Source organism: Somniosus microcephalus, chromosome 4 (assembly GCF_052327205.1).
Source record: "Somniosus microcephalus isolate GS21.2 chromosome 4, FLI_Smic_1.0, whole genome shotgun sequence".
Taxonomy (NCBI): domain Eukaryota; kingdom Metazoa; phylum Chordata; class Chondrichthyes; order Squaliformes; family Somniosidae; genus Somniosus; species Somniosus microcephalus.
Genome location: NC_140990.1, coordinates 182,526,441 through 182,538,426, shown reverse-complemented (window position 1 = coordinate 182,538,426; position 11,986 = coordinate 182,526,441). Strand labels below are relative to the sequence as shown.

General features: G+C 48.7%; 1 protein-coding gene across 1 annotated transcript in view; it reads right to left on the bottom strand.

The window, feature by feature from the left end:
- Window positions 1-10,436: 10,436 nt before the first annotated feature.
- LOC147120051 (uncharacterized) overlaps window positions 10,437-11,986 on the bottom strand; it is a 64,788-nt gene continuing 63,238 nt past the window's right edge. Inside the window, exon 2 of the mRNA XM_085985567.1 lies at window positions 10,437-10,990. Within this exon, the coding sequence (XP_085841693.1) occupies window positions 10,902-10,990 (89 nt within the window). The 3' untranslated portion in view covers window positions 10,437-10,901. The remainder of the gene's footprint in view (window positions 10,991-11,986) is intronic.

Sequence of the window (11,986 nt, the reverse complement as noted above, 5' to 3'; positions counted from 1 at the left end):
TACAGGTATATAAAAAGGAAGAGGGTAGCTGAAGTAAATGTTGGTCCCCTAGAGGTTGGCAAACGGTAACTAGTGGGGTGCCACAAGGATCGGTGCTGGGGCCCCAACTATTTACAATCTACATTAATGACTTGGGTGAAGGGATCGAGTGTAATGTAGCCATGTTTGCAGATGATACAAAGATGGGTGGGAAAGCAAGTTGTGCAGAGGACTCAAAGAATCTGCAAAGGGATATAGACAGGCTAGGTGAGTGGGCAAACATTTGGCAGATGGAGTATGATGTGAAAAAGTGCACTTTGGCAGGAAAAATAAAAAAGCTAACTATTATTTAAATGGAGAGAGATTACAAAATGTTACAGTTCAGAGGGACCTGGGGGTCCTTGTGCATGAAACACAAAAAGTTAGCATGCAGGTACAGCAAGTAATCAAAAAGGCAAATGGAATGTTGGCCTTTATTTCAAGGGGGTTGGAGTATAAAAGCAGGGAAGTCCTGCTACAACTGTACAGGGTATTGGTGAGACCACACCTTGAGTACTGCGTACAGTTTTGGTCACCTTATTTGAGGAAGGATATACTTGCATTGGAGGCAGTTCAGAGACGATTCACTAGGTTAATTCCAGAGGTGAGTAGTTTGACTTATGAGGAAAGGTTGAGCAGGCTGGGCCTATACTCATTGGAATTTAGAAGAATGAGGTGTGATCTTATCGAAACATATAAGATACTGAGGGGGCTCGGCAGGGTAGATGCAGAGAGGATATTTCCCCTCATGGGGAAATCTAGAGCTCAAGGGCACAGTCTCAGAATAAAGGAACTGAGATGAGGAGGAACTTCTTCTCTCAGAGGGTCATAAATTTGTGGAATTCTCTGCCCCAGAGAGCTGTGGAGGCTGGGTCATTAAATACATTTAAAGTGGAGATAGACAAATTTTTTGCAAGTGAAGGGTTATGGGGAGCGGGCTGGGAAGTGGCTTTGAGCCCTAGATCAGCCATGATCTTATTGAATGGCGGAGCAGGTTCGAGGGGCCAAGTGGCCTATTCCTGCTCCTACTTCTTATGCTCTTATGTTAAAGACTTGCTCTTCAACCTGTTCACCTGTTCCAAATCCTCACAGAACTTTTACAGCTCCGTCATTGAATCGCACTAATACATTCAAGATGTAACAGACAACTGAAAGTCTTGTCAAACTTTCATCTTCCAAGGGCTTTGTATATCAAATCATCCCACTTTCTCATTTCCATGCCGCCCCCCAGTGGCATAATTTATGCTGCTAATACCCAGCTCTATTTCTCCATCACTTCTTTAGAGCCCATGGACAACTGAGTAGTTTTGCTTAAAAGAATCTGATGGTATAAAGTTTAAGGCAGTTAGAAGATGTCTGCTGGTCGGCCTTAAGGAGACAGCATAGATCTGCGATAGCCTCCTTTGTGAAGTGGAGTGGCAAACACAAGTCCCGTTTACACATCACCCCTGTGCTAGTGACTTCCCGGTCCGGCAACGCCTCGATTGTAAAAATTTTCATCCTTGTTTACAAATCCCTCCATCGGCTCGCCCTTCCCCATCTCTGTAACCTCCTCCAACCCTCAGATTTCTGCATTACTCCAATTCTCGCCTCTTGTGCATCTCTTGATTTTTATTGCTCCATCATTGGCGGCTGTGCCTTCAGCTGCCTAGACCCCAAGATCTGAAATTCCCACCCGAAATCTCTCTGCCTCTCCACCTCTCTCTCTCCTTTAAAACACTCCTTAAAACCTACCTGTTTGGTCACCTGTCCTAATGTCTGGTAACACTTCTGTGAAGCACCTTGGGTTGTTTTACTACATTAAAAGAGCACAAATGCAAGTTGTTGTTGGTCGCATCCTCAGTACTTTCCAACATTGAGCTTGCACAGATGTACTGGCTACAGAAGAGTTTTATTAAACTGCCTTTTTTTCCTGCTAAACCTTGCAGGTCTGCAAATTTTGACTGGATCCTGGAAAAAGGCCAAATGTAGAAAATGCTTGGGCACTCCTAAATCGTACCCTTACTCCCCAGCCCACACACCTTGAGTATTACCCCACAGGAAAAGTGGTCCAACCGTGGCTAACAAGAGAGGTTAAAGATAGTATTAGATCAAAGGAAGAGACTTATAATGTTGCCAAAAATAGTAAGCCTGGGGATTGGGAGAATTTTAGAATATGAGAGTAAACTAGCGAGAGACATAAAAACAGACTGTAAAAGCTTCAATAGGTATGGAAAAAGGAAAAGATTAGTGAAAGTAAATGTGGGTCCCTTACAGGCTGAGACAGGAGAAATTATAATAGGGTATAAGTGGAAATAGTAGAGAACCAAGGGTTCAGCGAGAATGAGGAACTGAAAGAATTTAGTATTAGTAAAAAAATAGTACTGGAGAAATTAATGGGACTGAAAGCAGATAAATCCCCTGGACCTGATGGCCTACATCCTAGGGTTTTGAAAGAGGTGGCTGTAGAGATAGTGGATGCATTGGTTGTCATTTTCCAAAATTCCATAGATTCTGGAACGGTTCCCGCGAATTGGTAGCAAATGTAACCCCACTATTTAAGAAAGGAGGGAGAGAAAACAGGGAACTACAGACCAGTTAGCCTGACATCAGTAGTGGAGAAAATGCTAGAATCTATTATTAAGGATGTGGTAACAGGGCACTTAGAAAACAATAATAGGATTGGGCAGAGTCAACACGGATTTATGAAAGGCAAATCGTGTTTGACAAACCTGTTAAGAGATTTTTGAGGTTGCAACTAGCAGAATCGATCAGGGGGAACCAGTGGATGTGCTGTATTTGGATTTTCAGAAGGCATTCGATAAGGTGCCACACAAGAGGTTATGAAACAAGGGCTCATGGGATTGGGGGTAATATACAAGCATGGACTGAGGATTGGTTAACTGACAGAGAGCAGGAATAAACGGGTTATTTTCAGGATGGCAGGCTGTAACTAGTGGGTACCGCAAGGATCAGTGCTTGGGCCTCAGCTATTCACAATCTACATCAATGATTTAGATGAGGGGACCAAATGTAATATATCCAAGTTTGCTGATGATACAAAGCTGGGTGGGAATGTAAGTTGTGAGGAGGATGCAAGGAGGCTTCAAGGGGATATAGACAAGCTAAGTGAGTGGGTCAACATGGCAAATGGAATATAATGTGGAGAAATGTGAAGTTATTCACTTTGGTAGGAAAAATAGAAAAGCAGAGTATTTTTTTTAATGGCGAGTGATTGGGAAATGTTGGTGTTCAGAGGGACCCGAGTGTCCTTGTACACGAATCACTGAAAGTTAACATGCAGGTACAGCAAGCAATTAGGAAAGCAAATGGTATGTTGGCCTTTATTACAAGAGGATTTGAGTATAAGAGTAAAGGCATCTTACTGCAATTATATAGGGCGCTGGTGAGACCACCCCTGGAGTATTGTGTACAGTTTTGGTCTCCTTACCTAAGGAAGGATATACTTGCCATAGAGAGAGTGCAACAAAGGTTCACCAGACTGATTCCTGGGATGGGGGATTGTCCTATGAGGAGAGATTGAGTAGACTAGGCCTATATTCTCTAGAGCTTAGAAGAATGAGAGGTGATCTCATTGAAACATACAAAATTCTTACAGGGTTTGACAGGGTAGATGCAGGGAGGATGTTTCCCCTGGCTGGGAAGTCTAGAACCAGAGGTCACGATCTCAGAATAAGGGGTCGGCCATTTAGAACTGAGACGAGGAGAATTTTTTTCACTCAGAGGGCGGTGAGTCTTTGGAATTCTCTATCTCAGCGGGCTGTGGAGGCTCAATCGTTGAGTATATTCAAGACAGAGATCGATAGAATTTTGGATATTAAGGGAATCAAGAGATATGGGGATAGTGCAGGAAAGTGGTGATGAGATAGAAGATCAGCCATGATCTTATTGAATGGCGGAGCAGGCTTGAGGGGCCAAATGCCTACTTCTGCTCCTATTTCTTATGCTCTATACTGGATACCAATTCATATAGCTCCACTTCAGAACATTTAACTCAGGAAACTTTAGTGATCTCTTCTTCATCTTCAATAAATTATTAGATGATGCCATAAGGAGCAAAGGGGAAAGAACATAACTGTGGCAGAAGTTGCAAATAAAGAATGAATTCTAGTTTCAGATGAAAATATCACTTTAGGTTCTTCTCCGGGGATGAAATGCTGACAAGAAAAATTAAACTACTTCAGCATAGGAGTCGTCCCATGGCATGTTATAAATGGCAATTGTGAATAAGCATGAACAAAGGAGAGAGATATTGGAAAATGAGGAGCAAAACTTAGCTCAAGAGATGGGTTTTGATAAAATGTTTGAAGGTAGAGACAAAGAGCTCTAGGAAGAGAGTTCCAGAGAACCAATGCAACTAAAGGCTCTATCACCAATGGCGGGGCGAAGGGAGGGATGACCAGAAGGCCAGAATCGGACAAGCCAAGCAGTCAGAAGGGCTAACAGAGATGGAAGAGTTTGCAAAACTTGGTGCACAAGTCGGTGGGGAAATTTATAGATAAAACAAGGATTTAAATTGAATAGATCGAGTACTGGACAAATCGTAGTCTGTGAAGAGGAAGATGAGAGACCAGCAAGGAAAGTTGAATTTGGAAATGACAGAGGTATGTATAAATGTTTATGGGGCAGAAAGACTGAGGTAAGGGTGGAGGGAGGCAATGTTGGAGATGGAAGTAAGCAACCTTGGTGATGGGTAGGATGTGGGGTTTAAAGCTCAGCTCACTCTCCTTCGTGGAGAGGAAGTAAAACGAATATATTCCTGCCCTCAGCCCCCAAGGACCATTTGCAATGCATTGATCGAGAAGTAACACCACCAGCTGAAAATACATCCCACCTTCTCAATCAAGGATAACTATAATGTAATGGTGAAGGGGATGGCAGAGCAAGAGAATAATCTGAGTTTGTTAATTCAAACAAGTGACTAGGTCTTCAGTTGATCACCAATAGCTTGATAATACATTGAACAACAGGAAGGCAGGAGTTATTAAGAGGTAATACATACCTGGGTTTGCAAGCGATTACAAGCCTGAGTAATGAGATGCATCGCTCCCGTCTGCTGTCTATACCACAACCAGCTGTTATTTTGTACAACGTATACAAATTCCTTCTTTATCCACCTACCTCCTTATATACCGTATTTATAATATGGAGCTGCTTCTAAAGGAAACAATCCTGTAGTACGTGCCAGTTCCCTTGGTGAAGACTTGCATTTCTATAGCACCTTTCACGACCTCAGGATGACCCAAAATGCTTTACATCCAAAGAAGAACTTCTGAAGTACAGTCACTGTTGTAATGTAGGATACGTGGTAGCCAATTTGCGCACAGCAAGATCCCAAGTGATAATAAGCAGGTAAATTGTTTTGGTGATGTTGGTTGAGATATAAATATTGGCCAGGAAACCAGGGAGAACTCTCCTGCTCTTCTTCGTATAGTGCCATTGGATCTTTTACATCCACCCTAGAGGGAAGATGGGCCCTCGGTTTAACATCTCATTTGAAAGACAGCACCTCCGACAGTGCAGCACTCCCTCTGTACTGTACTGGAGTGTCAGCCTAGATTATGTGCTCGAGTCTCTGAAGTGGGACTTGAACCCACAACCTCACAGCTCAGAGACGAGAGTGCTACCCACTGAGCCTCGGCTGACACCAGTACCAAGTTCTGCAACAGTGGGACACACAGAGACAATATTTGGGCGTGCGTTATTGCTCAAAAGTCACATGCGTCACATTCAAAAAAAAATCATTCTGGTTGTGGACCTTCCCAGATCTTGAGGCAAGGTCTCCCCAGGCCAGCAACATTATTATTGCTGGTCTGCGCGGGCTCACATCCAGAATCAAAAGGGAAGATCTGCTGGCTGCCACTTGCTCTTGCCTCTGGGAGGTACAGAACACTGCCTACAATAGCAGTGGCATTGGAACACAGGAACAGGAATAGGCCATTCAGCCCCTCGAAGCTGTTACACCATTCATTCAGATTATGGCAAATCTGTACCCAACTCCATTTACCCACCTTGGTTCCATATCCCTTAATACTTTTGCCTAATAAAAATTTATCAATCTCAGTTTTGGAATTTTCAATTGACTCTCAGCCTCAAAAGCTTTTTGGGGGCAAGTGTTCCAGATTTCCACTACCCTTTGTGTGAAGAAGTGCTTCCTGACATCACTCCTGAACGGCATGGCTCTAATTTTAAGGTTATGCCCCTTTGTTCTGGACTCACCCACCAGAGGAAATAGTTTCTCTCTGTCTACCCTATCAACTCCTTTTATCATCTTAAACATTTCAATTAGATCATCCCTTAATCTTCTATACTTAAGAAAATATAAGCCTAGTCTATACAACCTGACCTAATTTAACCCTATTAGCCCCGGTATCATTCTGGTGAATCTGTACTGCACCCCCAAAACTGAATGCAGTGCTCCAGCTAGGGTTTAAGCTTTATATAACTGTAACATAACTTTCACCCATTTGTATTCCAGTTCCCTTGAGATAAAGGCCAACATTCCATTCGCTTTTTTATATTATTGCTAGATAATTACATGACAGAGTTACTTCTAATGGCCTGCTGGTCATTGGAGGCAACCTTAACCTTGTACGGTATGCGGAGCATTGAACAATATTGGGCACGTTGGCTACCAGCATGTGGAACTGGTTTGTTACAAAGCACACTGCTCTTCTTCGCTCTGAAACATCAGGCCCATCAGAGACCCCTCCCAAAGCGAAAGGTGCAAAATGACAGGAGAATAATCAGGCAACAGCTTCAAATTTTATCAAAAAGTAAAAGAGTGTGAGATTTGCAATGCAGCAAAATTATTTAAGAAATGCACAATGAAGCACTGCTTATTCTCTTCATCAGCAAGACATTTATAACTCACCAGTGATAAGTTAGGAGATTGCCCTTTGAGCAGAAAGAATCATCTGTCTCACAGCACCTCATTATACATCATCTATCAATGCAGATAAATCACCATTTTTTTGGTCAGAGGGTGGGGCAGCAAAATGTTTCAAAACTGCAATAAATTAACATAATACTGTGGAAGTTAAATGTGTCTCATTGTTCTCAGAATGCTGCAAGATAGTAAAGAAGTGTTATTATAAGAGTCTGTGAGATAAGCAACTGAGAATTACACCATTGTGTGACTGGGTAGGGTGGTATTACAAGGTTGTTTAGTAATCAGCTCCATGCAGTATTGTACATACCTCGAGTTAGAAGGGATAAACTCCATAAGCACTTATCTTAACGAATGTCCTGTGTAACATGGATATCAACCAGACTTATTTTGGCACAGCAAATAAACGACAGCTTGTGAAGGCTGCAGACTTTGGAAGTATCGAGCCAGTATACTTCCAAAGTCTGCAGCCTGCATGGGCTGCCCGGACACCACATCCTCCTATTCCTTCTCCCTCCCCATCAACACAGTCTTCGATTCCTTTCTCCATGATGTACTTATCAAGCCTCCCCTGAAATGCATCTATGCTATTCGTCTCCATCGAGATAAAAACAGAGCGAGACAGGGCCCGAGCGAGACAGGGCCCGAGCGAGACAGGGCCCGAGCGAGACAGGGCCCGAGCGAGACAGGGCCCGAGCGAGCCACAGCCAGAGCGAGCCACAGCCAGAGCGAGCCACAGCCAGAGCGAGAGAGAGCGCGAGAGAGAGAGAGAGAGAGAGAGCGTGAGCGAGAGAGAGAGAGAGAGAGCGAGCGAGACAGAGCCAGAGCGAACCAGAGAGAGGGCGAGAGCGAGCGCGAGAGAGCGAGAGACAGAGCGCGAGGGAGAGCGCGAGAGCGAGAGCGCGCGAGCGAGAGAGAGAGCGAGCGAGAGCGAGAGCGAAAGCGAGAGAGCGAGAGAGACAGAGCGAGACAGAGCGAGCGAGGTGGAGACAGAGCGCGAGAGCGAGGCAGAGCGCGAGAGCGAGGCAGAGCGCGAGAGCGAGACAGAGCCCGGAGAGCGAGACAGAGCCCGGAGAGCGAGACAGAGCCCGGAGAGCGAGACAGAGCCCGGAGAGCGAGACAGAGCCCGGAGAGCGAGACAGAGCCCGGAGAGCGAGACAGAGCCCGGAGAGCGAGACAGAGCCCGGAGAGCGAGACAGAGCCCGGAGAGCGAGACAGAGCCCGGAGAGCGAGACAGAGCCCGGAGAGCGAGACAGAGCCCGGAGAGCGAGACAGAGCCCGGAGAGCGAGACAGAGCCCGGAGAGCGAGACAGAGCCCGGAGAGCGAGACAGAGCCCGGAGAGCGAGACAGAGCCCGGAGAGCGAGACAGAGCCCGGAGAGCGAGACAGAGCCCGGAGAGCGAGACAGAGCGCGGAGAGCGAGCGAGCGAGAGCGTGAAAGCGAGAGAGAGCGAGAGAAAGCGAGAGCGAGAGAGAGAATGCGAGAGCGAGAGCGAGCGAGAGAGCGAGCGAGGCAGGGAGAGGGCGCGAGCGAGGCAGGGAGAGGGCGCGAGCGAGGCAGGGAGAGGGCGCGAGCGAGGCAGGGAGAGGGCGCGAGCGAGGCAGGGAGAGGGCGCGAGCGAGGCAGGGAGAGGGCGCGAGCGAGGCAGGGAGAGGGCGCGAGCGAGGCAGGGAGAGGGCGCGAGCGAGGCAGGGAGAGGGCGCGAGCGAGGCAGGGAGAGGGCGCGAGCGAGGCAGGGAGAGGGCGCGAGCGAGGCAGGGAGAGGGCGCGAGCGAGGCAGGGAGAGGGCGCGAGCGAGGCAGGGAGAGGGCGCGAGCGAGGCAGGGAGAGGGCGCGAGCGAGGCAGGGAGAGGGCGCGAGCGAGGCAGGGAGAGGGCGCGAGCGAGGCAGGGAGAGGGCGCGAGCGAGGCAGGGAGAGGGCGCGAGCGAGGCAGGGAGAGGGCGCGAGCGAGGCAGGGAGAGGGCGCGAGCGAGGCAGGGAGAGGGCGCGAGCGAGGCAGGGAGAGGGCGCGAGCGAGGCAGGGAGAGGGCGCGAGCGAGGCAGGGAGAGGGCGCGAGCGAGGCAGGGAGAGGGCGCGAGCGAGGCAGGGAGAGGGCGCGAGCGAGGCAGGGAGAGGGCGCGAGCGAGGCAGGGAGAGGGCGCGAGCGAGGCAGGGAGAGGGCGCGAGCGAGGCAGGGAGAGGGCGCGAGCGAGGCAGGGAGAGGGCGCGAGCGAGGCAGGGAGAGGGCGCGAGCGAGGCAGGGAGAGGGCGCGAGCGAGGCAGGGAGAGGGCGCGAGCGAGGCAGGGAGAGGGCGCGAGCGAGGCAGGGAGAGGGCGCGAGCGAGGCAGGGAGAGGGCGCGAGCGAGGCAGGGAGAGGGCGCGAGCGAGGCAGGGAGAGGGCGCGAGCGAGGCAGGGAGAGGGCGCGAGCGAGGCAGGGAGAGGGCGAGAGCGAGGCAGGGAGAGGGCGAGAGCGAGGCAGGGAGAGGGCGAGAGCGAGGCAGGGAGAGGGCGAGAGCGAGGCAGGGAGAGGGCGAGAGCGAGGCAGGTTCAGGGCGAGAGCGAGGCAGGGACAGGGCGAGAGCGAGGCAGGGACAGGGCGAGAGCGAGGCAGGGACAGGGCGAGAGCGAGGCAGGGACAGGGCGAGAGCGAGAGCGAGGCAGGGACAGGGCGAGAGCGAGGCAGGGACAGGGCGAGAGCGAGGCAGGGACAGGGCGAGAGCGAGGCAGGGACAGGGCGAGAGCGAGGCAGGGACAGGGCGAGAGCGAGGCAGGGACAGGGCGAGAGCGAGGCAGGGACAGGGCGAGAGCGAGGCAGGGACAGGGCGAGAGCGAGGCAGGGACAGGGCGAGAGCGAGGCAGGGACAGGGCGAGCCAGAGGGAGGGACAGGGCGAGCCAGAGGGAGAGCGAGAGCGAGCCAGGGACAGAGCGAGAGCGAGCCAGGGACAGAGCCAGAGACAGAGGGAGAGCGAGCCAGAGACAGAGGGAGAGCGAGCCAGAGACAGAGGGAGAGCGAGCCAGAGACAGAGGGAGAGCGAGCCAGAGACAGAGGGAGAGCGAGCCAGAGACAGAGGGAGAGCGAGCCAGAGACAGAGGGAGAGCGAGCCAGAGACAGAGGGAGAGCGAGCCAGAGACAGAGGGAGAGCGAGCCAGAGACAGAGGGAGAGCGAGCCAGAGACAGAGGGAGAGCGAGCCAGAGACAGAGGGAGAGCGAGCCAGAGACAGAGGGAGAGCGAGCCAGAGACAGAGGGAGAGCGAGCCAGAGACAGAGGGAGAGCGAGCCAGAGACAGAGGGAGAGCGAGCCAGAGACAGAGCGAGAGACTGAGCGAGAGCGAGACAGAGCCAGAGGTTCCACTCAAGTTGTTCCATTGCTCAAATAGATCTTTTTCTGTCACGCACAAAAATAAAAACATTTGATGATTTAGTTTATTTCCAAACTCAGGTTATGGAGAAACCGCTTCCATAACCTAGCCTTGCTCATTTAATCAACAAAAATTATAGGCACCTAACAAAATTCTGCAATTTGGAATGTAATTTATTTTTTTTCAAAATCATCATTCTTCTAATTAATAACTGAGCAGCCAATTCCATATCAAATGTGGAAAATACTGGCAGTTCTATTTTACAGTAGCAGTTTTAAAACCAATAATACACTATAAATTAGAGTGATCAGATCGACACACCACACATACAGATCAGACATATCAAGAGAAAAAGACAATTACATGATCGAATCTCTCTGAAGTAATAAAGAACAGAAAGTGCTGGAAACACTTAGCAGGCCAGTCAGTGCCTGCGGCAGAAATTCGAATGGAGTAAGGTCACTGTACTTCTCCAATACCTCAGTGGGTAAATTGCAAAGATGGAGTAAAAAAAAAAGAGCATAATGAAAATAATCTCATCAAGGATTCAGACAACAAAATAAAAACACTCAAGCTTCACACTTAGTGTTCAGGACATCATCGGAACCAGCCAGGAAGATTTATTTTTGTTGGAATCACTCCCGTGTCCTTATTTGAACGTGCTGGTGACAGTACTCACCACTTTGAGTTCTGGCACAGATCGGCTAAGCGTCCACTCTTGGCTGTTCACAAATGCATCTGCAAAACACAAGGCCATAGCCAAAGTTAATAAACTCTGAAAACCAAGAGATGCAATATTTGAAAAAGGCTAAGCAACATTAAGACTGCCCTTTGAAAATATTTCAATTTTGGGAGCAAAGATGGGAAGAGGCTGGCAATTGTTATACAAGGCTTGCTAAGTACTGAATCTACACCCCCATCCTATAGGCTAACCCCAATCTTCACATAACTCATTCAACAAAGTTCGGCATTTCCCCCCAAAACTGATATTCTCTGCCCATTTTTACAATGCGAAGTCTGCACTCCACAAAACTGAAATGAACGAAAATAGCTGATCTTAAAGTTTGCTCACGATGTTACAAAACACAAGATCTGTGTTCAGTGTATAGGGCAGGGTAACGGGTTTCCTTCCACAACTCCCCACGCCCCAAGTTTCTGATCTCAGCTGTGGTGTCAGAGCAAGTCAGTAGAGGTCAGACGCTTTCTCACGAGAGAATCAGTCCAGGCACTCTCGAACACCTGGCTCAAGATCATGGCTCGGGTGCTCTCTGCATACTTTTTCCTAGTACTCAGCACAAAGAATTTCTTCTACAGACAAGTCCACGATCCCCTTAAACTGAAACATGACATGCACGAACTAATCTGGAAGGTAGCATAACCCAAGTGAACAATAATCCCACTGATGCAAAAACAAAAGACAGACGTGCATTCTCTGCTCCCGAGGAATTAATATTAAACTCCCCTACTCTTCTTCAAATAGTGCCATGGGATCTTTTACAGCCACCTGAGGAGGCAGATTTAACATCTCGTCCGAGAGATGCACCTCTGACCGTACAGCACTCCCTCTGGGAATGTTGACCTCAATTTTGTGCTCAAGTCTCGAGTGGGACTCAAACCCACAAGGTGTGAATGCTACCAACTAAGCCACATCTGAAACATTTTATAGGACCATCAGAAAAAATACCAGACCAAAAAAAACATATTCAGTGAAAATGGTGATTAAAAACCTCTACC